Raw genomic sequence first — 26,782 nt, forward strand, 5'->3', positions numbered from 1 at the left:
AAACATGATGAAGCTTAGTAAGGAAGGCACGTCAAAAGCTGAGATAGGCTGAAAGCTAGGCCTTTTGGGCTAAACAGTCAAGTTGTGAATGCAAAAGAAGGAAATGAAAAGTGTTATTCATGTGAACATAAGAATGATAAGAACTTTATTCCTGATAATGGAGAAAGTTTGAGTGGTCTGGATAGATGATCAAACCAGCTACAACATTTCATTAAGCCAAAGCCTAATCCATAAGAGATGCCCTACCTGCCCTCAGTTCTGTGAAGGCTGAGAGTGGTGAGAAAGCTGCATAAGAGGAGTTGGAAGCTAGCAGAGGTTGGTTCATGAGATTTAATTAAGAAGCCATCTCCATAACATAAGTGCAAGAGGAAGCAGCACCTGCTGATGTAGAAGCTGTAGCAAGTTATCCAGAAGATCAAGTGAAGGTTATTGATGAGGGCAATTACCCTAAACGAGATTTTCAGTGTAGACGAAACAGCCTTCTGTTGGGAGAACATGCCATCCCAGGACTTTGATAGCTAGAGAGAAGTCACCTCCTGGCTTCAAAGGATGGGCTGACTCTCACCATCTCTGGTGACTGTAAGTTGAAGCCACTGCTCATTTACCATTTTGAAAATCCTAGGGCCCTTAAGAATGATGCTAAATCTACTCTGCTTGTGCTTTATAAATGGAACAGCAAAGCCTGGATAACAGCATATCTGTTTATAGCGTGGTTTACTGAGTTAAGCCCACTGTTGAGACTTACTGCTCAGAAAGAAGTTTGTTTTTTTTTCTCAAAATGTTACTGTTCATTGACAAAGCACCTCTTCACCCAAGAGCCGTGATGGAAATGTACAAGGAGATGAATGGTGTTTTCATGCCTGCTAACAACATCCAGTCTGCAGCCCATGGATCAAGGAGTCATTTTGACTTTCAAGTATTACTGAAGAAATACATTTCATCAGACTATAGCTGTCATAGATTGTGATTCCTCTGGTGGATCTGGGCAAAGTCAATAGAACACCTTCTGTAAACAATTCACCATTGTAGTTGCCATTAAGAACATTGGTGATTCATGGGAGGAGGTCCAGATATTAACATTAACAGGAGTTTGGAGGAAGTTGATACCAACTCTCGTGGATGATTTTGAGGAATTGAAGACTCCAGTGAAGGAAGTCACTGCAGATGTGGTGGAAGTAGCAAGAGAACTAGTATTAGAAATGAGCCTGAAGTTGAGCCAGAATTGCTGCAATTTTATGAGAAAACTGTAATGGGTCAGGAGTTGCTTCTTATGTATGAGCAAAGAAAGTGAATTCTTGAGATAGAATCTACTGGTGAAGATGCCATGAACATTGTTGAAATAATAAGGGATTTAGAATATTACATAAACTTGGTGGATAAAGCAGCAGCAGGGCTTCCATTTTGATTGATGCCAAACTTTAAGGAAGCTCTACTGTGGGTAAAATGCTATCAAACAGCATTGCATGCTACAGAGAAATCTTTTGTGAAAGGGGGAGTCAATTGATGTAGAAAAGTTCATATTTGTCTTATTTTAAGAAATTGCCACAGCTACCCCAGTCATCAGCAACAACCAGCCTCATGAATCTTCAGCCATCAAGAGATTGAGGCAAGATCCTCCACCAGCAAAAACATTATGATGCCCTGAAAGCTCAGATGATAGCATTTTTTTAGCAATAAAGTATTTTTAAATTATGGTATGTACATTGATTCTTTTGGACACAATGTTGCACACTAAATAGACTACAGCATGATGTATATATAACTTCTGTATATGGTGGGATACAAAAATTTTGAGATTTACTTTATTGCAATATTTGCTGTATTTTGTTGGTCTGGAGCCGAACCCACAATATCCGAGGTACGCCTGTCTACGTCTTATTTTCCTCTTATCTTGTTTTTCCCTTTTCTTCCTTTTGCCACATCAGTGCTTCCCTTCCTGTTCCTGCTCCAGTTTATTTAATCTATATACAATCCACACATTGCAATGATTTGGCTTGCTTCTGAAGTCTTGTAATCTATAGGTTCCCTTCTAACTTCTTTTCCTTATTTTTGTTATTGAAGAAATAAATGTTTTTCCTATAGTGTTCCCAAGTCTGGATTTGTCCCCATGGTACTGTCTAATAGGGTCCTCCACTCCTGAATTTCCTACAGACAGGCAAGCAGGTCTAGAAGTGTGATCAGATTCGGATTTAATCTTTTTGGCAAGCCTAGTTCATAAGTGATGATTATTATTGCGTAGATCAGATGTTTTCAGCTAGGAATAATTTTGCCCCTAGTGGACGTTTGGCAATGCCTGAAGACATTTTTGGTTGTCAAAACTTGGAAGGTGTTAGTGGCATCTAGCAGATAGATGCCAGGGATGCTGTAAACATCCTGATATGCACGGGACTGCTCCCAACAAGAATTACTTATCTAGCCCAATATGTCAGCAGTGTAAGATTGAAAAAACTTTGGCCAAGATCGATTAAATCATTAACCCATTTGTGCCAAAGGTTGCAAATTTTTTTGTGAAAAATAAGACCTTGGCAATGACCTTGAGCAGTAGGATATAAATCCCACAAGCTTAGCATTCCAATAATGGAACACTAGGCATAACTGCGTTGAAAGTAGTGGTAATGTATTTCTTTTATTCCCTTTTCATTTATTAACTGGGATGCTTATAGAGAGATACTTCCCCTTATCACCATTGGTGACTTAGAGGTACAAATTGTATAGGAAGGGAAGGGCTTAGCAGTTTTCAGAATAATGAGTTGGTTTGAGTATTATTAATTCATAGATTTAAATATATTTTCTATGTTTTTAATCTATTGCAGTTTTTATCCTTATTGATGTTTAAAATTGTCTCATCTTTGGTCAGGAGAAGCCTCTTGTGCTGACTGTTTAGGTTTTTTTTTTGTTACAATCCTCTGTAGCTTCCCTGCTTTCTGCTATGACAAGATGTTCTAGGTTGTATATTTCCTGTCTCAGACCTAGACTCAGCCATTTCTCCAGGGGGCCCTTGGCATTTTTGTGGGAAGTGAATAGTTTGCAACTGAATTAGTCATTATTTTTAGACTTCTTTGGTAGACCCAGCTGGAAGATACACACATTAAAAGATACAGCATGAGTTCATACCATTACTTGGCCATTTAGATCTACCTGAAGATTTTTATTGAACCTCATCATCTATCTTCAGTATCTCATTTCTTGCTGAAAATACTGTTCTCAATGATAGTGACCTAATTACTCATTTGTTTTTCTCAGACATGTCACTGAGTAACAATACCAAACTATCACTAACAACATGATTACTGAAGATAGTTTTTGTTGTTGCTCTAGGAATGTGTAATCAAATTACTGTGTTTTAAAGGCACTTGGAGTTGTTGTTTTCTGTATAATTTCTATGTAATTATTCCACTGACTGTTACACAGGCTGTCTTAAAAAATACTTATGGAAAATATTTACTTGGTTTCAAAGTTTTAAAAACAGTCTGTATTCCAAGAATATATTCCTGGGTTGTGGTTTCTCCATTTGAGTATTGTACATGAAAAGCTAGTAACCAACTCCAAACCCCCTCAATTTGGAGCTTCATGGTCCTCATTAATTTTCAGACTTGGGGGTCCGTCCCCACTTCCTCTGTTCTTCAGATGAGATAGTTAATTATTGATTTTTTTTTTTTTTTTTTTTTTTAAGTGACAAGGTCTTGCTCTGTCACCCAGGCTGGAGTACTGTGGCATGATCATAGCTCACTGCTCCAGCCTCCTGCCTGCTGGGTAGGTGGGACTACAGGTGCATGCCATCACGCCTGGATAATTTAAAATTTTTTATTTTTAGTAGAGATGGAGGGTCTCACTTTGTTGCCCAGGCAGGTTTCAAACTGCTGGCTTCAAGTGATCCTCCCACCTCAGCATCTCAAAGTGCAGGCGCGAGAACTATGGGCGTGCCATGCCCAGCTGATCCATCTTCTAATTCACTGATTGTTTCCTGGCGTTTCCATTTTGTCTTGAGCCAATCCAGTGAAATTTAATTTCAGTTATTTTTAATTTCTAAATTTTCCTTTTGGTTGTTTTTTGTAGTTTATATTTCATTACTGAACTCTTTTCATTTATTTTAAGTGTGTTTTTCTTTATCTTGGGGAGGTATAGTTATTGTTGCTTCAAAGTTTTTTACTATCTTAACATGGGAGGCTTAGTCTGATCATTTCAACTTGTAAGTTACCTTGGACTTGACAAAACTGTTGAATAACTTGATAATCAGGTCATATAAACTTAGTTTCTATTGGGGTTTTAGCTGCCATGCTACTGCAACCATGCCACTCTGCAACCAGGGATCACCCTCAGGGCAGAGCTACGAGGTGGGTGAAATGGGAGATTTACTCCCTTGCAGTTGTTTCTCTAAATTTTGACTGTCCTCCATATTGCTTTCTGTTTATTCATTAAGACTGCACAGGACCTGAATGTAGTTGTGGTTTTTTTTGTCCTTTTTTTTTCTTTTGAGTTTTCTAACTGTAATTAACAGGACCAGTGGGTTGTAGTGGGCTGCAGTGTACGATGCCCTAGTGCAACTGGTACTTTACTTTTTTTTTTTTTTTTTTTGAGACTGGATCTCACTTTATTGCTCAGCCTGAAGTTCAGTGATACGATCACAGCTTACTGTAGCCTTGATCTCCCAGGCTCAGGTGATCCTCCCACCTCAGCCCTGAGTAGCTGGGACCACAAGCTCGTGCAACCACATCCAGCTAATTTTTTTAATTAATATTTTTTGTAGAGATGGCGTTTCACCATGTTTCCCAGGCTGGTCTCAAACTCCTGAGCTCAAGTGATCCTCCTGCTTTGGCCTCCCAAAGTGTTAGAATTACAGGCCCGAGCCACCGTGCCGGGCCTTCCCTTTACTTTTTATTTTAGATATAATTAGATCTTAAAGTCTTCATAGAAGGTTGCATTTGAGTTTGTAGTTTTGGTTTGTTAAGAAATATTAAGAACTATAGTAGGTAGGATGCTATGTCTGTTCTTTAGCTTTAGAACTGCTTAATAGCGTTATTGTTTCCATTAAACTCATTTTTTCTGATAGTTTAAAATTTAGTACTCTCAAATTGAGTGTGCCAAACCAAATTCCTAAGCATTTTAATCTCTGATCACAAATTGCATTTCTTGGTTTTCTCAGTTAATATGTTGATCTGTTATTTTTGCTTGAGTCATTCAGTTATCTTGTAAAAACCATGTTTGGTTCTCTGTAAATAACTATTGGTAATAAGAACATGTCGTTCTTCAGTACCCTCATCTCCCTACATGTGACAGGTTGAAAGAAGTCCTAGCTATAAAATATGTTCTGTAACATAAGAGAACGATATTTTGCATCAATTCTTAGGTGTGTCGTTTGGACCGGTGATGAGCGGGTCTTCTTTTATAATCCCACCACTCGTCTTTCTATGTGGGACCGACCTGATGATCTGATTGGCAGGGCAGATGTTGACAAAATTATTCAGGAGCCCCCTCATAAAAAAGGAATGGAAGAATTGAAGAAACTAAGTAAGTTTAAAATTAGGAATTTATCCACTGATTTTAACATTCTTTTCATATTTTGATAGAAAATGTGGAGGGCATTTAGAAACCCTTTACTTTTCAAAGAATATAAGAAGCGTTAGAAAAAACAGACGGCTATCCTAGTTTGAATGAAATAATAGAGATTAAAAATATGGAGAGAATTTGGATAAGATCGTGCTTTGTAAAATATGTGTGTCTTTAATTTATTGTTCTACTCAAGATTTTCAGTTAGTCCAAGATATGGTTGGTAGTGCTGCTGCTTGCTTAGTGCTTATCAATAGTACTGAAATGCTCCTCAGTGGGCCTTTTAGCAACTTTTCTGACTAGTAATATATTTCTTGAAATAATACAGTACAAATTTTTTAAAAATACAAAATCTCAGTCTTTTGAATTAGATAGTAAGTCCCTTATGTTCCTGAGACTAGACACCTAAACCTTACTAAGAGATTATCTTTTAATCTACCTCATATTCAGAGGGCATCCTAATATATTGAGTACAAATATTTGTATGTAATTTTTTTTTTTTTTTTTTTTTTTGAGACGGAGTCTCGCTCTCTCACCCAGGCTGGAGTGCAGTGGCGCGATCTCGGCTCACTGTAAGCTCCGCCTCCCGGGTTCACGCCATTCTCCTGCCTCAGCCTCTCCGAGTAGCTGGGACTACAGGCGCCCGCCACCACGCCCGGCTAATTTTTTGTATTTTTAGTAGAGACGGGGTTTCACTGTGGTCTCGATCTCCTGACCTCGTGATCCATCCGCCTCGGCCTCCCAAAGTGCTAGGATTACAAGCGTGAGCCACCGCGCCCGGCCTTTGTACGTAATTTTTGTTGTGTATTTCTTATTGGTAATTTACCCTTGTATTGATATGATTGTGTTTTTATAGAACTGTGGCCTGCAAGTGGTACAGAAGCAAGATAAATGAATTATTTAATACTTCTAATGAAATAAATCCTAGTGTGTGTATCATTTATAGTCATTGAGACATTTTCATGCATTATATATATGCTGAATTATAAGTAATTTCTGAATCAGTGCAACTTTGCCTATCTGGTGCTGAAGGTACTAGGCTCACCTTCAGCAATACTTGTTTTATAGGTATGATAATAATACTTTATGGTATTGAATGATGTTGAAACAATATGTGATTTTCTTTTGTTTTTCGTGAATTTGTTTTTAAATATTTGATTCATTCATTTGATAAATACACTAACATGCACCATTAAAAGGTACTGTAAATTCTGAATCAAGAAAGCTTTATTTTATATATTTGTAAATTTAAGGTTTGGGCAAGAAACATTTCAAAATGAATTAAATTTAATGTAAAGGGAAGATAAATAGAGGAAGTATAGAATTATGCTTTGTTTAATGTTTTATAAAGGGATGAATATTAAGAGGTGAATATGGTATGTAAACAGTAATTTTTAAAAAGAAAAGTTTGTGAAATATATGCAAATGACTTTGTAACAATATTTGAAATGTTTTTGCCAGGGCACCCAACTCCGACAATGCTGTCGATCCAAAAGTGGCAATTCTCTATGAGTGCAAGTGAGTGAACTAACCATAAATTGCAGCTTCTTTTTAATACTATTAAAGCAAGTGTTCTGGTAGTGATTAGCAGAAGGATTCATGCCTAAATATTTTAATTAAATTTTGTCTTATAGTTAAAGAGGAACAAGAATTAATGGAAGAAATTAATGAAGATGAGCCTGTTAAAGCAAAAAAACGGAAGTAAGTAATACATACAATTTGATTGAGGTAGATTATATCTTTTAAAAGTTGATTTGGTAATAATTTGTGATTGGAAGGGACAGGTAATGTGAATGTTGTTAGGAGACATGATTGCTCTCTTAGGCCTGATAGTAAATAGCTTTGTTTTTCATTGTAGAAAATGTGTCCCTTCTTTTGCTAGATTTGTAGAAGATTTGGGTATTCATATATATATTATAAAGCCAAATGATAGTTTTGGAATTAATTCTTTTTGGAAATTTATTAGGTCTCAATTTTATAAAAAGTTAATTTCCTCCCTCATTTAGACCCCGATAGATACCATTCCAGAGATCTCATAAAAACAGACAGAGACTTCTCCCTCTGTATATGGTTATCTTATGACTTACCTAGTCCTTGAGTCTGGTCATCATTACTCCTTGGTGAGGAGAGAACCCATCAGCTTAGGAAGTGCTCTGCGAGAAAGAGACTGCTAAGAAGTAGAGGCATTAGCTTGGCCAGTGCTCTAGAGTTGGGTAAAATGTAAATGTTATGGCGGGGGGAAGGATGGGGTAGAGGGTATGCATGTATGGGGAATGGGACCATTATTTAGCAGCAAAAAGGAAAGTTTGAAGACATTAACAGGAACTGGTTAATCGTAGTCCTTATCTGAAAAGGACAGATTGAATGCAGCCAAATTATGGCAAAGAAATCAGTAAGACAACCCCTATAAAGGGTAGTTCTTTTAAAAAAAGTTTCTTTATTGGCAACAACATAAAAGATATGAAAGAATCACTCATAATTTATCAGCGTAACATAGCTATTCTCATTTTTGCAATTGACTTTTTAGTTCTTGACCAAATGTAATTTTTATTAGTTGTGATTAACTGATTCTGTGCTTTTTTTTAAAAAAAAAAATGCCTAGAATAAGACATTTGTTAATTATTATAAATGACTGTATTCATTCTGTTTATGTACCATAATTTTGGATGTTCCTACAATGTTAAACTTTTAGGTTGTTTTTAATTGTTTGTTCTTATAGACAACTCTGTAAGGTTTTTAACTGCTTTTATCAGGAGAATGTCAAAGAAGTCCTTTATGTGGATTGCCCGAGCTTCTCTATTTAGGTACAAAGCTAAAAGCCTATTTTTCCTGGCTTAGTTTTTCTTTTATTTCCTTTATTGAGATAGATAGTGGTGATAGTTTGTATTGTGACATTTTCATTTAGTATAGTTCTATAAAGGTTATTTGTTTTCATTAGTTATTTCTTGGATGTCTTTTAACTCTTTAACTATTTAAATAGTTTTAAAATTATTATTATAAGAGGGTATATTGTTTGGCAAATTGCTTTTACCTGTTTGTTTTGTGCATATCTTAGGTCACAGACTATCTCGCTAAGTTCCTGCAGGTCACGGACTATGTCTTCTATTTCTTTTGATTCATTGCCTAAGTTGCTAAGTACCTCTCACTTGCATTTGTGGGTTAGCCTTAGTTTCATTTAAATCTCCGGGGCTACCTACAGTTCCCTGTATAGCATACTTTTGAATTTCCACCTATTCTGTTTTCCTGATTCCCTTAAGTTCGTATAGGGAATAAGAGCCAATTTTTAAAATATACTTAGCAGATCGTATTTAAGAAGGAAGATCTGCTGAAATACACCCAGATATTATTGAATTACATGCTTTTTTGGATTATTTACATGAATGGGCCTTTTTCATAGTGCGGCATATATTTGAGAGGTGCTGTGATTCCATGTTTACAATTTCACTTGAGTACCACACAGAAACAGGGTTGCCCTTACCCCTGAGGTGCATTTTTGGAGGAACAAGAAGTAGTTTAGTCTATTGATGAACAGTTCTAATTCCACCTAACTACTCCTGGGCCCATGTTGCTCTCTGGGACCTGTCCTTCAACTTAAATCTCAACTTATCACCCAGAAAGTGAGTAATAAAAAGTCAGGTAGGTAAGGTATATATCTTACATATTCACTTGGCCAAGATTGCAGATATTTTAGTTTTATTTTTAAAATAAATGTTTGAGATTACTAAAACATAATACCACTTAATACCAATTTTTATTAGATTTTACAAAATATTTTATGTATTTATAATGTAAAACATTTTGGAAAATACTGTTTTTTCTATATTTCAAGAACTAAAAAAATTATATTCTGTGCTGTTTGATTCTGACACATAGAGGTTTACTGCAGTGTTAAACTTTTTTTTTTTTTTTTTAAGTAAGGTTGCTCCCTTTTTATGTTATTAACCAGTGTCAGGGAGAGACAGCACATTAAAGGTGTATTTTTTTCCTAATAATGTAGCCATTGTAAATCATTAGAAGCCCATTTTAATTTTGTTATTATGAAAGTTATTTATCCCTTAGAGTTCATTTGAAACCCTCAGTATAATTTGTTTTTGCCAAAAATATGCTGCTCAGTAGTGAGTCTTGAAAATTCCTTTGATTTTAAGATTTCTAATAAGATCTGAGAATTAATATTTTGTCAGTTGATGTCTTATATTTTATTTTTTTATAGGAGAGACGATAATAAAGACATTGACTCAGAGAAAGAAGCTGCCATGGAAGCTGAAATTAAAGCTGCCCGAGAAAGGGCCATTGTCCCTCTGGAGGCTCGAATGAAGCAGTTCAAGGACATGCTGCTAGAGAGAGGGGTCAGAAAACAATCTTTGGGGGAGATATTTCTGTTTTGTATAAGTAATATAAATATGTCTTGCTAAAAGGTCAAATCTAAGGTTAGTGCTCATGTTATGGGGGGGGGGGATAAGGGGATTTTTAAAATTACCGTACATTTTTTGCAACAGCCTTTTTCTTGGCTAATCTTATCATATTTAACTAAATGCCATTTTACTGTCCTTTTAAGTACAAATAACACTTAACATTTATTGGGTCATTAAATTGTGGTGAGTAGTATAAGACGAGTATTAACATTACAGAATGGCGGACTGCTTGGGATAGGTAAGGTATATATGATTATTCTTCCTTTAATATCTTGAGAATGGCTTTTGTTAAAGGAGAACTGATACTTTGTGATATTATTTGCAATTTAATTGAGAAGGGATTTCAACTATTTGGTTATATTCACAGATTCATTTGAATAAGTAAAATTGTTCAATTTTAAATCACAACATTGTTCACAAGATTGGAGCAAGCATGAGAAATCAAAATACAAATCTTCAAGGCTTTTTCTGATGTACTGATTTTTAAAATGTCACACAGTAGTGGTTATTTTAATGAGTAATTAAGTATGTGTTATTTCTATATAATATAGGAATGTTCAGAGCCAATTAGTGTGGAAATTTGCTATTGCTAGCCTCCCACTGCTTGTCATTTATTAGTGATGGAAACTTCAGTATGGTTTTATGTCTCCTTTATAAACAGATATCCTGTAGATTTCAAGCAAAATTATGACCTTTATATTTTTAGAGCAAACTTAATTATGAGGCAATACATTTTTATTTTAAAGGTGTCTGCTTTTTCAACATGGGAGAAGGAGTTGCACAAGATAGTTTTTGATCCCCGGTACTTACTTCTCAATCCTAAAGAGAGAAAACAGGTAAAAGGAAAATGGCATGAACTAAGAATGTATATCTCTTGCCAACATAGTTTTTAAATTATGAGGAATAAAGTACCATCCCTTTTTTTTCTGATACAGCATTTCAAAAATATATTCTTGCATGTTAGAACATACTATGCGTCTATGTGTGGACATTTCTACCTCAAAATTCTTGGATATTTTTGCCCTTATGAGCATGGCTGTTGTCTTGTAAATGTTTTGTCCTTATGCCTCTTATACCTAGGTTATGTGTGGTATGGTTTTAAAATTGATTTCAAATGCATTTACTAATTTGCTTGTTTGGGCCAATGATGCAAATTTAGAGTAGAAAAATAGCAAAATACAGATGAGTAAAAAGGAGAAAAAAGCCACTGTAATCCCATCCAATAGATATGACTACCTTTGAACACTGGTTTATTATTGAATACTGAACAGCCTTCTTGACCATTATGTGTCAGTATGTACATATGTATGTGTGTGTGTGTCCTGTAGATAGTAAACATAGGTTTATGTCTCATACACAACTACACATACAAAGTTCACATTTAACTAGTATCTGTTAAAATATCTGTTTCCATCATAAACTCAGAAAAACAGTGGATACTTCAGGGTCCCTGTCGAATTAGTGTTGCTTTTTATTCCCATGATGATTCAGTGACACATAGCAGTTTGTGATTGCCTCTTCTAAAGCATTGCACACTTCCAACTTACTTAATTTCTGAATTATCTGAATTATCCTGACACTGAGCTCCATAAAATGGTGAGTATGTGGAACCACTTGCTATAGTGCTGTTAAGCTGTAAGATTTCGTTTGGTAACAGTGGTGTCCATCTTTGATATTTTTAATGTAACAATTGAAATAATTCTCCACACGGTGTGTATCATTATGCATGTAGGTCTAATCATGGACTTGAATTAAGGGAGAAAATTTACAATGTGTCAGATATGTATTTAGTACTTGGAATAGAAAGACATAACTTCCTTAATGTATTTGCATCTTCATTTTAAGCTTTGTATCTTTTTTAAAAAACAAAAAACTCTGTGAGTTTTTTATTCTCATTTCAGTTTATGGCTCTATCAAAATTTATAAATTAGCCTTGATTCCTTAGTTTTCCCACTGCCCGTTTACAGTCTTATCAGCAAATCTATAACCTACCTTCAAAAAATTTTCAAAATCTCACCTTTCGTTAATCATTTCCCCCATTAACACCCTAATCCAAGCCACCATAAACAACCCTTATCATCGGTGTAGCCTATTGTTGATCTCCTTCATTCCATCTGTTCTTGTTCCTCTTTAGTCAAGTTCTTTTTCCACACAGCAGCTAGACTAATTTTTAAGTTTAAGTGATATTAAATTAAGTCACTGTTCCCTTGCTTGAAACTGTTTAGTGCTTTCCATTTCATTGAGGATAAAATTGAAGCTCTTTTCATGGTCTTTAATATTCTACATATACTTATCCCTGTATACCTCTTGATGGTCTTTTTTAATGTTTGTTGATTACAGCCACACTGGCCCTGATATTACTTGAACAAGCCAGTCATTCTGGTGTTCGCTACTCCTTCTGCCTGGACTGTTTTTCCTCCAGGTGTTAGTACAGCCACCTTCATTTCATTAAGGTACTTGTCCAAGTGCCTTCTAATCAATCTAAGTATTGTCTCTTTGCCTTTTCTAATTTCTTTATGGTGCTCATGGCTCTAATTATATAAAATTATGTTTTTATTATCTGTCTCCTCCTCCTGCAAAATATAAATTGTATTAGGATAGAAACTTTGTCTTCATTGCTTTATTTGTGGTGCCTGGAACATTGCCTAATCTAAATTTCTCTGAAGACTTTAAAACTTTTATGACATATTCATCCTGGTACTGAGTGTTACAGTGAAATTATAAGTAACATATTGAGAGCTATAGTTCTTTCCCAATTTTTGAAGCATTCTATAAGCTGATGGTGGTATCTCCTTAATAGAATTACGTTTGAAAAGAGAAAATACTATTCTAGTGTTCTGTTTTCAATAAAATTTCTAGTTAAAAGTTCTCATGCCATTTATTTATTTATTTTATGCATTTATTTATTTAGAGATGGAGTCTTGCTCTGTTGCCCAGGCTGGAGTGCAGTGGCGCCATCTCATCTTACTGCAACCTCTGCCTCTCGGGGTTCAAGTGATCCTCCCACCTTAGCCTCTCAAGTAGCTGGGATTACAAGCGTGTACCACCATGCCCAGCTAATTTTTGTATGTTTAGTAAAGGCAGAGTTTCACCATGTTGGCCAGGCTGGTCTTGAACACCGGACCTCAAGTAATCCGCCTTTCTTGGCCTCACAAAGTGCTGGGATTACAGGCGTGAGCCACCACCCGCAGCCTTTCATGGCTTTTAAACAGAATTCTTCTCTCAGCAATCAGAATGTAAGAACTGAGAAGTAGTAGTAGTTAACATTTGGCATTTAAAAATAAACACATTTTTTGAATACTTGGTTTATTATTTGCATAGGAGTATAAAACGAACAACCAGAAAGGTGCTAGGTTACACATTACACATTTGCACTTTGTAATTTCATATTTGCAGTTTGTGCTTTGATGTAGAAAACACTAATAACTTCATTGGAAATGCCTCGTAATGGAAAATTATATTTCAGTTGTCCTTTTCTAGTTATTTGTAGATGTATATACATTCTGTGTCCTAAAAGATGTATTTTATATAATTGTAACCATAAATTTTAACTTAGAATTTTCTTTTGATAAAGGTTACTTAAGGGGTCTGAAATGTTTTTGTTTTATTTGTTATGACAAATTTTAATTGAATAACATTTTCCACAAAAAGGAGACCATTTGCATATAGGATGCTACTAGGTTCTGACATAGATAGTAGTTATTCTAATAACACAAAAGTTCTCTCTTATCTTATTTCAAAATAAACATTTTAAAAGCTTTGCCTCTAAGAACTGGAAGAAGACAAGGATACCCACTTTCACCACTCTTACTCAACATAGTACTGGAAGTCTTAGCCAGAGCAATTAGGCAAGAGAAAGAAATAGAGGGTATCCAAATTGGAAAGGAAGAAGTCAACTTGTTTCTTTTTGCAGATGACAGGATCTTACATATGGAAAAACTTAAAGACGCTACCAAAAATCTCTTAGAACTGATAAATTCAGGCTGGGCGTGGTGGGTCATGCCTGTAATCCCAGCACTTTATGAGGCCAAGGCAGGCGGATCACATGAGGTCAGGAGTTCAAGACCAGCCTGGCCAACATGGCGAAACCTCATCTCTACTAAAAATATCTCTACTAAAAATACAAAAATTAGCCAGGTGTGGTGGTGCATGCCTTTCATCCCAGCTACTTAGGTGGCTGAGGCACAAGAATTGCTTGAATCCAGGAAATGGAGGTTGCAGTGAACCGAGATTTGCCATTGCACTCCACCCTGGGTGACAGCAAGACTCTGTCTCAAAAAAAAAAAACTGCTCAACTGATTCAGGAAAATTACAGGATATTAAATATCCAAAACAATAGTGTTTCTGTACACAGTGAACTAGCTGAAAAAGAAATCAAGAAAGCAATCCCATTTATAATAGTACCAAATAAATAAGATAACTAAGAATAAATTTAACCAAACAAGTGAAAGACCCCCATAAGGAAAACTAGGGAAAGACATCCCAAGCTCATGGATCAGAATAATTAATATTGTTAAAGTGGCAGTACTCCCCAAAGCAATCTACAGATTCAGTGCAATCTCTATCAAAATACGAGTGACATTCAAAACAGAATGTCACTGGAAGAAAAAAATCTGGCTAGGCAAGGTGGCTCACGCCTGTAATCCCACCACTTTAGAAAACCAAGGCAGGAGATCACTTGAGGCCAGGAGTTTGAGACTGTCTTAGCAAAATCTCTCTACAAAAAAATACAGGAACTAGCTAGGTGTGGTGTTGTGCACCTGTAGTCCAAGCTACTTGGGAGACTAAGGTGTGAGGATCACTTGATCCAGGAGTTTGAGGTTACAGTGAGCTATGACCGCTACTGCACTCCAGCCTGGGCAACAGAACGAGACCCTGTTTCAAAAAAAAAAAAAAAAAAAAAAAAACTAAAATTTTTGTGAAACCAAAAGACTTAAAATAGCCAAAGCAATCCTAAGCAAAAAGAACAAAGCTGGAGGTATCGTAGTACCAGACTTCAAAATATGCTAGAAAGCTGTAGTAGCTAAAACAGTATGATACTGGCATAAAAACAGACACATAGACCAAAGGAACAGAATAGGGAACTCAGAAATTAATCCATATATCTATAGCCAACTTATTTTGACAAAGGTGCCAAGAACACTCACTGTGGAAAGAACAGTCTCTTCAATAAATGATGCTGGGAAAACTGGAAATCTATATGCAGAAGAAATGAAATTAGAACCCCACCTCTTACCCTATCTGAAAATCAACTCAAAATAGATCAAAGACCTAAATGTGTGACCTGAAATGATAAAACTACTAGAAAAAACCATAGAGGAAATGATTCCAGACATTGACTGGGAAAATATTTTACAAATAAGACCTCAAAAGCACAAGCAAGAATAAACAAATGGGGTTATATCAAATTAAAACAATTCTCCATAGCAAGGGAAGCAACAGTGAAGACATCCTACAGAATGGGAGAAAATACTTGCTAACCACTTATCTGACAGGTAATTAAATGTCCAAAATGTACAATGAACTCAATCATCTCAACAGAAAAAAACAAATCTTACTAACAAATGGACAGATGATCTGAACAGACATTTCTTAAAACATGCAAATGGCCAATAAATATATGAAAAAATGCTCAACATCACTAATCATCGGGGAAATGCAAATCAAAACAGCAGTGAGGTGTCTCACTCCAGTTAGGATGACTTACATAAAAGAGGAAGAAATAACGAATACTGGCAAGGATACTCAGAAAAGGGAACCCTTTATATACTGTTGATTAGAATTTAAACTAGTATGTCCATTATGGAAAACAGTATGGAGGTTCCTCGAAAAACTACAAGCTACAATGATATGATCCAGCAATCCCCCTACCAGGTATGTATTGAAAGGAAAAGAAATCATTGTATTGAAGAGATATCTGTACCCTAATGTTTATTGTAGCACTGTTCACAGTAGCCAAGATACAGAATCAACCTAGGTGTCCAACAACAGATGACTGGATAAAGAAAATGTGGTCAGCCATAAAAAAGAATGAAATCCTGTCATTTGTAGCAACATCGATGGAACTGGAAGTCATGTTAAGTGAAATAAGCCAAGAACAGAAAGATAAACATCTTATGTTTTCACACGTGTGGAAGCAAAAGAAAGTTGATGTCATAGAAGTAAAAAGTAGAACAGAGGCTACTGGAGGCTGAGAGGGGTAGGGAGAACTCCAGAGGATAGGAAGAGATTTGTTAAAGGATACATAATTAAAACTGGATAGGAAGATTAAGTCCTGGGGTTCTGTAGCACTGTAGGATGACTGGTTAACAATAGTAAGTAGTTTTGAATAGCCAGAAGGAGGATAATGAACGTTCTTCCAACACAAATGATAAATGTTTAAGATGGATATGCTAATTACCTTGATCTCATCACTCTACATGATATGTATTTAAACACATTTCAATTGCACATGTATTGAAACACAGTAACCCCATGAATATGTACAATTATTATTTGTCAATTAAAAAAAAATCCCTGCCCTTGAACTCTAAAACACCAAAGTAAACTTTTTAATATCTCGTTTGTTATTCAGAGTTTTTTAATATTGACAGTATTACAGTATGGTAATATGTTACCAACATGATTACTCGGAATTGTCAAACATCCATCTAGGCCACTGTTACTGAATAATTTGTCATTGAATCTGTGTGAAATTAAAAATACGAGAATCAAATAATGGAGACTTATTTTTAGTAAATGTATTTTGAAACATGGAAAAGATAAAATCATAAGTGAAATTTCACAAAATGAATATATCATGATCCAAAAAATGGAACATTGCAAGCACTCCAGAGCTGCCTTGAAGGCTTAAAGGGTATAGCCCTTTAATATACATTTTTGTTCATGCCTATAAAAGTGAACTTAACAGAATTATTTTTAAAATTTACTCATTTTCATTGTATTAAGAAATTTCATTCATGAGTTGAAGTTATGAGAAAATAACCACTTAACATAGGGAACATAAAGCCAAGTGTATTGGGAAGCATGACACAAATTAGGAGCAACTTGGAAGCATGACACAACCCCTAATTTTCTATGAGATATTTATCTTAGAGAGTGATTCCTAACCTTGGTCTGGGGTAGCCCAGCAGAGGGAATATGAAGTTCTTTCTAGATTCTCAAAGGAAAGTTAATACAAATTCCCTTGAATTTTATGTGTCATTTTATACTTTTATTTATAAATAAGTATATACTGAGAAAGGAGTTGGAAACAACTTTCTCCCTCTCTTCAGCATGCAAGTACTTTCAAAAGGTTTTCTGCAATGCTATACTTAGAGGAAATTGAAGATGACTTATATGTGTAGCAGGGGACTGGTCAGGTAATCATAGATACAGTAGTCCCTCCTTATCTGTGGAGGATATGTTCCAAGACCCCCAGTGGATGAAGATTGGTAGACATATGTGGATTGACTTGGGAGGATGTCGAAGGTATTTTGGAACATTTTGTTGTACTTGTTATAAAGATGTTCATAGACCTGTTCCCTACATAGTAAATCTTTTCCTTTTTGTAGCTTCTTGAGAGAATGTGCAGGGAAAATTTATTTGAGGCCTAACATACTTGGAAAAACCCTTATGGTACCCTTATTTGGAATTGTTTGGCTAGCTAAAGGCATTGCTCTACTTCTAGTGTTCGTTGTTTTTGAAGCCATTCCTGTTCCTTTATATGTGAATCTGTTTTTCTTTCTCTGTAAGTATATTGCTCTCTTAGTCCCTAGTATTCTGAAATGCCATAGTGGTATTTTTCCTAGAGGAAGGGTCTATTGTGCTGGGCACTTGGCTGACCTTTTCAGTGTGGAAACTCAGCTCTTTTAGTTACGGGAAGTTCTCTTGTGTTACTTTAAAAAATTTGTTTCTAGTTTTCTCTGTTTTTTCATTCTGGGACAGAATTTGAATTTGCCTTCATGGATTGGTCCTTCAGGTTTTTTCTCTTTCCTGTTAATTACCTTTGTCTTTTTATTTAACTTTTTGGATAATTTCCTTGTCTTTATCAACCAATATTTAGATTTTTAAAATTTATTGTGTCTTTTAATTTCTAAGAGTTCTTTTATGTTTTTTGAGGTTTTTCTTGCCTTATGGGTGCATTATCTTAGCCCTGTGAGGTTATTTAGGAACATTTTTTTCTTTTAAATTTTTATTTTTCTGTATAGTTTCTGATTCCACTAAGTTTGTTCTCTTTAGGGCACTATTTTTCATGTTGGAGAGTTTCCTTAGATGTCTTGTAGACCCTGATTACTTAAGTGAAGCACTAAAATGCTGTTTGGGTACTCTTTTTTTTGTTTTTTTTGCATGTAGAGATGGGATTTTGCCATGTTGCCCAGGCTGGTCTTGAACTCCTGAGCTCAAACGATCCTCCTGCCTTCCCCTCCCAGAGTGCTGGGATTACAGGTGTGAGCCACTGCCCGGCCTGTTTGGTTATTCTTAGCATCTAGGTGGGCCCTCGTGCTTTGGGGCTATACTGCAGAGTGGTGGTTCTCAACCACGAGCAGTTTTGCCCCCAGGAGACATTTTTGTCACCATTGAAGTGAGTGCTGCTGGGATCTAGTGGGTAGAGGCCAGGGATGCTGGTATACATCTTGCTCAAAACATCACTGTGCCAAGGTTGAGAAACATGCTGTAGGGTGAGTTAGGCTGGTTTGTTGAGAACCCCTGGAGCCATTGTTTTAGGCTGGTCAGATTCCCAATAAAGACTTCTAATCTCCTGGCTGGAGGGCACAGATCTCTCTGCTTCGGATCTGAGAGAACTGTGTCTTAGTATTTGGTATGTGTTTGGTTAATCTCCATGTTTTTAGTTTGGTTTGCCTTATTCCCAATTCAGGTTCCCCCAGTTCAAAGACGCTCTCTTTTACTTTCTAGAGCAGGCAGTCAGCAAATTTTTAAGAGTCAGATAATTTGTATTTTAGGCTTTGTAGGCCGTATGATCTCTATTGTAACTTTGCAACTGCTGTTTTAAGTGTCAAGTACCTATAGGCATATGTAAGGGTATAAGCGTGGCTGTTCAGTTAAAGCTTTATTTATGGAAATACTGTCATTTAAATTTTATTTCGTTTTCATGTGTCATGAAACTTTCTATTTTTCCCCTCAACCCTTTAAAAAATGTAAAAACTATACTTGAGCTGTATAAAAACAACCCGTAGGCCATAGTTTGCCAGTTATTTGCTTTGGAATAGTCACTTGCCTTTTACATTCAGAAGTGGCAGTGCCTAGAAACATTAAGTTGGTGGGGGGGATCTGGCATTTTAACAACTTATTAAATAGCTTTTCATCCTTAAAATACTACTTATTTTAGCTATGCCCCATCCTCACCTCCATAGGTATCTGATGTTGTCTATTCTTGAGTTGTTTGAGGAGATTCTGGTTTCAGAAAAAAAAGCTTGAGTTGCCTCTTTGTTTTTCTTGACTGCTAGGTTATGTTGAGTGCTCTCATATCTGTCACATCCTTTTCCACTTGTCCCATCAGCTTTGCAAGTTGCTGGTTCTTTTTTTTCTCAATTCCTTATTGTTGGTTTATGACTTAAAAAAGTTCTTCTGTCATTTTATAGGGTGTGAAGTAGGCGGTAAATAGATGATCAGTTCATTATCTTGACTGTATTAAGTGGGGGAAATATAGAATAGATGTAAAGCATGATTACATTTTAGTGAAAATACTTATGTCTTAAGAGAAGCACAGAAATAAAATACGCTACAGATTCCATACCATTGATATTTCTGTCTAAAAGGGATTTGGGAAGACTGTGATTTCTCTTCCGCATTTCTAAATTTCTTGCAATGTTTATGATAATCATGTGTTTAATTTATAATCGGGAAAAAAATTAAAGAGGCTTTTTGCTGTTTTCTTTTGTTCTTGAAGCCTAAGTAGAGAGCTGATGCTTGTGTAATATTTCAGTGAAGCTTTAAAGTGAAACTTGGTATAGATTGTCTGTGTATAATTATCTACAGTTAATAATTTTTCCTGGTATAGTTTGGACAAAGACATTGTGCAAAAATTTGGTAGTTAAATTACCTATATGAAAGATTGACTTGTCGAATTTGTTGGTTTTTATAATAGGTGTTTGATCAGTATGTAAAGACTAGGGCAGAGGAAGAACGCAGGGAAAAGAAAAATAAAATAATGCAAGCCAAGGAAGATTTCAAAAAAATGATGGAAGAAGCAAAATTTAATCCAAGGTATGTGGTTTGTTTCTCTTAAATATCAAAGTGTATTTATTTTCTCCTAAGATCAGTTTTTAAAAATTAAAAAAATAGATTTTTTTGTCTATTTGGGCACTAAAAGCTCCTTATTTATTGGTTTTTGCCAAAATTTCTAATCTTTATTTTTTACTATGTTTCCTTTAGAGGAATCCTAAGTGCTCTAAGAAGGATACCTTTGATTTAAGTGCTTCCCTGTGGGAATAAGTTCTTTAGAAACTAGTATATGATAGAAAATCTGTGCCCCATCTTTGTAAAGTTTTATACATAATGAGTTGCAGAGGAGGAACATGATTTTGATTAAATTGAAGTGGTGAAGGACCTTTTACCACTTCAATTTCAAAATTTTCTAAGTGTCTAGTTAATGGCTGTGTCTGATATTTTCAATTGATTGATAATATGTATTAAATACATGTAATGGGCTGAAGAAAATGAGACATTTTAAATTTATTTGCCTAGCTTTATAATAATCACAGTTACTGGGTATTTTATGTGCCTATTTGCACTTTAAAATATATGTATGCATTTTTACATACATGTAAACATGACTGAAAGCATATAATTTTATATATATGCATACAGATATTCAGTCTTCAGAACAGGTAGTTTGATTTAGGTACTTATGTGACACCTGTTTTACATGAGATAAGCAAATTAGGTAGCTTGCCCCAGTGAAACTGGGATTTCAACTAGATTTCAGTGTTGCACAGAATTGTATAGGCAGGGGGAATTACTCTTATTTATGACTTAGATGTAAGAGTAGTGATATTAGGTTACTGGGAATACCTCAGTATTCTAAAACTGTCAGGTAGCATCATGGAGTCTCTGGATTAAATGGCACTTACTATAAAGGTTCATCTTATATAAATAGTTAATTTTGTCTGTGGAGGTAGGAAAGAGTGATGTTATTTAAGAAGATATGTTTAATATAGTTTTATATTTGAAATATGGTATTAATAAAAGTTTTAGAAAAAGCTAATAGAGTATTTGTGATATGAAAAATTTAATATTCTTCAGGGGTAATAGAGGTTCAGATTTTCCAGGGAGTCCTGAGTTTTTTCTGAGTCAAAAGAGTGAGATCATGGGTCAAAATAGTTGAGTCTGTGTTATAAAAGACATTTTGGGGGGCAGTTGAGGTCACTTGGTAAGAATTGGATATTAGATATTGTTAGAGAATTAGTAATTTTCTTGGGTATTGTGGTCATGGTGGAAAAAGGCTTTACGCTCAGGAGTTGCATGTTGAAATATTTCTAAGTGAAGTCTTAAGATGTCTGCAGCTTATTTCCAAATCTTTCAGCAGAATATATTTATTAAAACTCCATATGGGTCTGTGAATAATTGAAACTCCAAAGAGGTTTCCCTTTGGTAGATATGACTAAGTCTTACCATATCATAGTACTCTACTGGTGTTCTTTTCAGGCAGGTAGAATTGTTGAAGTGATCTGTACTATGCAGGTTACTTCATAAAATGAAACGACCAGGCACTAAGGGCATTGTCCTGTATTGTTAAATTGATACATCCAACCCTGGCATAGAAATTAAGACCATTTTTAGTCCTCGAAATATGCAAGGAAGAAAAACTTTAAAATGAGAAAATGTTGTCTGTTGGCCTAATTTTTTTTTTTAAGTGGGAAAAATATTGCAGAACCTTTTAGTAGTAGAGCTAGTAAATATAGAGCACCAGAGTTTGTTCCAATGGGAAAGAAAGGGGGAAATTACTGAACTGTGCCTATCTCTTGTATGTCGTTTTTCTTTTTAATGAAAATTTAAGTCATACCTCCCGCAGTCAGTTTCTGGTCACTACTATCTCCCTGTCACCCATCACCAGCCATTACCCACTTCCCTCCAAAATATTTTTTATCCTGTTTGTTTTAAAGTAGTTTTTCACAGTTAAGAAATAAGTCATAAGAAAACATCTCCATGGGAATCTAATGCTAAAAGTTCACTTCAGTCTTTTCTCATAAAAAGTGTCAGATATTTTACCTATAAGTAATAGAAATAAGTCTAAGATGAATCAGTTATCACTTTACACGTTGATTTTCCACTTTTTAAAAGATTTTTTCTTTAATCATACTTTATTCTTTAATCATAACAATGCAGGTTGATTATCCCTCATCCCAAATGCTTGAGACCAGAAGTCTTTTGGATTTCAGATTTTTAAAAAAAAATTTTGGAATATTTGTATTATACTTACTGGCTGAGCATCCCAAATTCAAAAATCTGAATTGAATGTCTTGTTGGCACTAAGTTTTGGGTTTTGGAGCATTTGGATTTCAAATATGGGATGCCCAACCTGTACTTGCTTTTTCTGTCTTAAAATTATAAACTGAAGCGTTTAATTTATCATGAAAATAAAACATTTAATGGACTACATATGATCCCTTTTCTGGAATATACATTTTTATTTTACCATGCCATTTTATTATTGTTATGTATCTGTTGTTCAAACCAGGTTTGCAACATATTCTTTGTTAAAAATGTTGAATTAACGTTGGATATTATGATTAGTATTGGTTGCATACAAAAGATTACTAGAATCTAGCCTTGGCCAGCAAAGCTTAAAAATAATAAATGTTAGCTGTGAGTGATGCTCTTAACCTTCAGTTGATGTTTTAAGTTCTAAATTGAGATTAACTGGCCAGCTTTTTGTTTATAATTAAAACTATAACATAATCTTTGTTTTAACACAAGAGAATGTTTTATTTTTGCATTTAAATAGCTAAATAGCTTTTAAATGGGCTAATCTTCAGTGTTTTTTCTTCTAAAACCATGCTAAGTATAGGGTTGTTAATTATAAGACTAAATTCTTGGCCGGGAGCAGTGGCTCACGCCTGTAATCCCAGCACTTTGGGAGGCCGAGGCAGGTGGATCATGAGATCAGGAGTTTGAGACCAGCCTGGCCAGTATGGTGAAACCCCATCTCTACTAAAAATACAAAAATTAGCCGGGCGTGGTAGTGGGCGCCTGTAGTCCCAGCTACTTGGTAGGCTGAGGCAGAAGAATTGCTTGAACCTGGAGGCGGAGGTTGCAGTGAGCCAAGATCGTGCCACTGGTTAAAGCTTCAAATATTTAAACTATATACCAAATATATGAAAGCTTTATAATGCCTTTTATTTATGGAGAAACTTCTTTTTTAAAACTTAATGCTCATTAGCACTCATAAGCCTCATCCTTTTATTTAACCTGTTTGGAGTTGGCTGAGCTTTTTGAATTTATAAATTGATGTTTTCCATCAAATTTGGGAAGATTTTGGCTAGTATTTTTTCTGCCCTAATTCATTCTTTTCTCTTTTGAGATTCTAATCACACATGTATTAGTGTTTGATATTATCTTACATGTCCCTGAGACTGTTTCCCCTACCTCAGTCTTTTTTCTGTCTCCCCTTTGGATTAGATAATTGTTAGTGATCTAACTCATATAATTGACTCTTTATTCAGTTGTCAACTCTCATGTTAATCCTATCCAGTTAATTTTTTTTCATTAGTTTTAGGTTCTTTTTAATATTTTCTGCATCTCTGCCAAAAATCCTTACTTGTTCATTCATTTTTAGACCATGTTTTCAATTCTTTGAACCTGTTTTTCTTTGATTCTTTCAGTGTAATAATAACAGTTTTGTTTAGTTACTTTTTTAAGAGGCAGAGTCTTGCTCAGTTATTCAGGCTGGAATGCAGTGGCTCAGTCACAGCTCACTGCAGCCTCAGACTCCTGGGCTTAAGCAGTCATCCTGAGTAGCTGAGAATATATGCGTGTGCCATCATGCCCAACCAATTTTTACATTTTTTGTAGGGACAGAGCCTCACTATGGTTTTTTTTTTTTTTTTTTTGAGACAGAGTCTTGCTCTGTCACCCAGGCTGGAGTGCAGTGGCACGATCTCAGCTCACTGCAAACTCTGCCTCCTCGGTTTTTCTCCTGCCTCAGCCTCCTGAGTAGCTGGGATTACAGGTGCCCGCCACTACTCCCAGCTAATTTTTTTTGTAGTTTTAGTAGAGACAAGGTTTCACCTTGTTGGCCATGCTGGTCTTGGAACTCCTGACCTCAAGTGATCCACCTGCCTTGGCCTCCCAAAGTGGTGAGATTACAGCCATGAGCCACCACACTATGTTTTTTTGTTTTTGTTTTTTTGATTCAAGGCCTCGCTCTGTCATCCAGGCTGGAGTGCAGTGGCACCATCTCGGCTCACTGCAGCCTTTGCCTCCCAGGTTCAAAAGATTATTTTGCCTCAGCTTCTCAAGTAGCTGGGATTACAGGCGTGAGCCACCATGCCCGGCCGGAGTCTCACTGTGTTGCCTAGGCTTGTCTCAAACTCCTGGCCTCAAATGATCCTCCTACCTTGCCCTCCTGAAGTGCTGGGATTGCAAGCATGAGCCACTGCACCTGGCCAGTAATAGTTGTTTTAAAGTTATTGTCTACTTAGAATGACATCTGGACATCTTGGGTTCGGTTTCTATTGACTTCAAAAAAATTGTTCTATGGATCACGTTTCTTTGTATATTTAGTGATTTTTGATTGAATATTGGACTTTGTAGAGACTCTGGAGTTCGTTACCTTTCATTGAAAAGTGGATATTTTTGTTTTAGTAGGCAGTTCATTTACTGGTTGCCACCTTAATTTTAGGCTTGACTTTATGTTTTGTTAATGTGAATCTCTGAAAGTGTAATATGTTTCTTTTAGCCTTCCAGCTCTGTTTTCCTTGTGGATCTTTTGTGGACTTTGTTGGCCTGATCCTATTCTCCCTTTAATACTACTGACTCTCTATTATCTCTTCTATGCTCTTAACCCTGTAGTAGCTTGATATAGAGAGTGATCTTTCCCTGCTGTTATACAGCTTGGCCTTAGCTGTGGACTCATGGGTAATCGCTAAGTCGGATTTTTCTTGGGTACCCTCTCTTTGTAGATTCCTCTTCACCCAAGCTCTAATCTTTGCTGCCTCCAGTTCATTAAGACTACAGTACTCTAGTTGGACTTGAGCTCTCTCCGCACCTCATAAATTTCCCTTCTTTCAGGCATTTCAGTCTTACTCTTTCTGTTGTCTACTCCTTGAAATCAGTTGCCCCATATACTTCTGTCCAGTTTTATAGTCGTGTGTGGAGAGCTAATCCAATAAGAATTTTTCTATTATGGCTGGAGGAAGGACTTAGCTTCATTGTACAGTGGAAATTGATGAGCTCTTGTCTCTTGAGGCATGCACATTCTTTACTCTGTGATCTCTTTTTTTTACTAATAATAAATATTTATTCTCCTAATTCTATGCTGATAGCATACAAATCCCTTAACCACATTTTTGCTCATTACCTCTTTTTATTCCTTTCTGAAACTTACTGTTCACTGTTAGGTAGATGTTGAGTCCAAGTGTCTCTTTGTCATATACTCTTGTTGGAAAAATGGTATCTTCTGCTATGCCTTTATACAAGCAGAAGTAACTGCCAAAGTTAGCACACTTGTAATTTTGTTACAGAGCAACTTTTAGTGAATTTGCAGCCAAGCATGCTAAAGATTCAAGATTCAAAGCAATTGAAAAGATGAAAGACCGAGAAGCCTTGTTTAATGAGTTTGTGGCCGCTGCTAGGAAGAAAGAGAAAGAAGATTCGAAGACCAGAGGTGAGAAGGTAAGATGGTTTTAGTTCCAGTGGTGTGATTGATGGGAGCGTGAATGGGAAAGGACTGTGCTGGTGTTATGTTTCTAACCTTATTCATTGGCATAAATAATAGGACCTACATGGACTGTTCTTTTAAGTTAACTTTTATAATTATGTATGTATGTATTCTATCACTTTACTTACATAATGCTTATTTTAGTAGCTTCACTAAACTATATACTTTTGCTTTAAATTGTGTTAATATTAAGATGCCTGGTAAACTCAGAACAGGTTGTTAGGACTGCCTGCTCAGTGGTGCCTTCTAAGATTTCAAGATTCTTTATCGGTGGTAATATTTGAATTTCAAAAAGCTTCTTTATCTTTTTTGCCCTCTAAAAGATAGCATTTTAGTGACTTTCTATTCTTTCAGTAAACATATCTTACATATAAATTATTGCTTATCAGAATTAAAGGTCAGCTATTAAAGATTAATGAATTCCAAATGTCATTTGATAGCAGTGTCAGGAATGGAGAGGAGCTTACCACTGGGGAGGCAAACTAGTAGGGAGATGACCCCAGTGGTGTGTGAACCATCAAAACATGCAGCCACTCTCCTTAGTGTCCCAGTATGCTTTGTGAATGTAGAAAAATAACCTCTGGAGCCTAATCATTCTTGACATTTAAAATTGCCTCTTATTCTAGAAAGTTATAATATTACAAGTTCTATTAAGAAATGTTGTTTGAAAGTAATGCTACTCCTGGGAAGAAGTCTCTCTCATTCAAAATGGTAACAGTATTAGCTAAAATAGCTTTTATCAGAAATATCTGAAACTTCCTAATTATCCGATTTATTGGGCTTCCAAGTGAGTTTTCCAGAATTGTTTCACTGTTTACTTAAAAAATGATTATGCCTCGCAGAGGAAATGTGTAAAATCAAATTCTACTACATAATTTTATATGTTGAATTAGAATCATGCTAATGAATTGCTACTTTTGACTTTTAGAATAACCTATTTAAG

At 35.7% G+C, this 26,782-nt stretch overlaps 1 protein-coding gene across 9 annotated transcripts in view; it reads left to right on the plus strand.

Annotated features, from left to right (window-relative positions):
- The window catches only part of TCERG1 (transcription elongation regulator 1), a 64,249-nt gene that overhangs the window by 25,639 nt on the left and 11,828 nt on the right, over window positions 1-26,782 (plus strand). For 5 of the 9 annotated variants that reach the window (XR_004248842.2, XM_032158248.2, XM_032158250.2 and 2 more), the window contains 8 exons: window positions 5,348-5,508; window positions 7,009-7,065; window positions 7,182-7,248; window positions 8,301-8,351; window positions 9,758-9,893; window positions 10,706-10,795; window positions 20,047-20,165; window positions 25,643-25,793. Coding sequence is in view for 8 of the 9 variants with exons in the window: in XM_032158248.2 (XP_032014139.1) it covers window positions 5,348-5,508; window positions 7,009-7,065; window positions 7,182-7,248; window positions 8,301-8,351; window positions 9,758-9,893; window positions 10,706-10,795; window positions 20,047-20,165; window positions 25,643-25,793 (832 nt within the window). In the remaining variant the exon portion in view is untranslated. The remainder of the gene's footprint in view (window positions 1-5,347; window positions 5,509-7,008; window positions 7,066-7,181; window positions 7,249-8,300; window positions 8,352-9,757; window positions 9,894-10,705; window positions 10,796-20,046; window positions 20,166-25,642; window positions 25,794-26,782) is intronic. The other 4 variants (XM_032158249.2, XM_032158251.2, XM_058439983.1 and 1 more) reach the window with 1 other exon arrangement.

This window comes from Hylobates moloch, unplaced genomic scaffold (assembly GCF_009828535.3).
Source record: "Hylobates moloch isolate HMO894 unplaced genomic scaffold, HMol_V3 SCAFFOLD_6, whole genome shotgun sequence".
NCBI lineage: Eukaryota > Metazoa > Chordata > Mammalia > Primates > Hylobatidae > Hylobates > Hylobates moloch.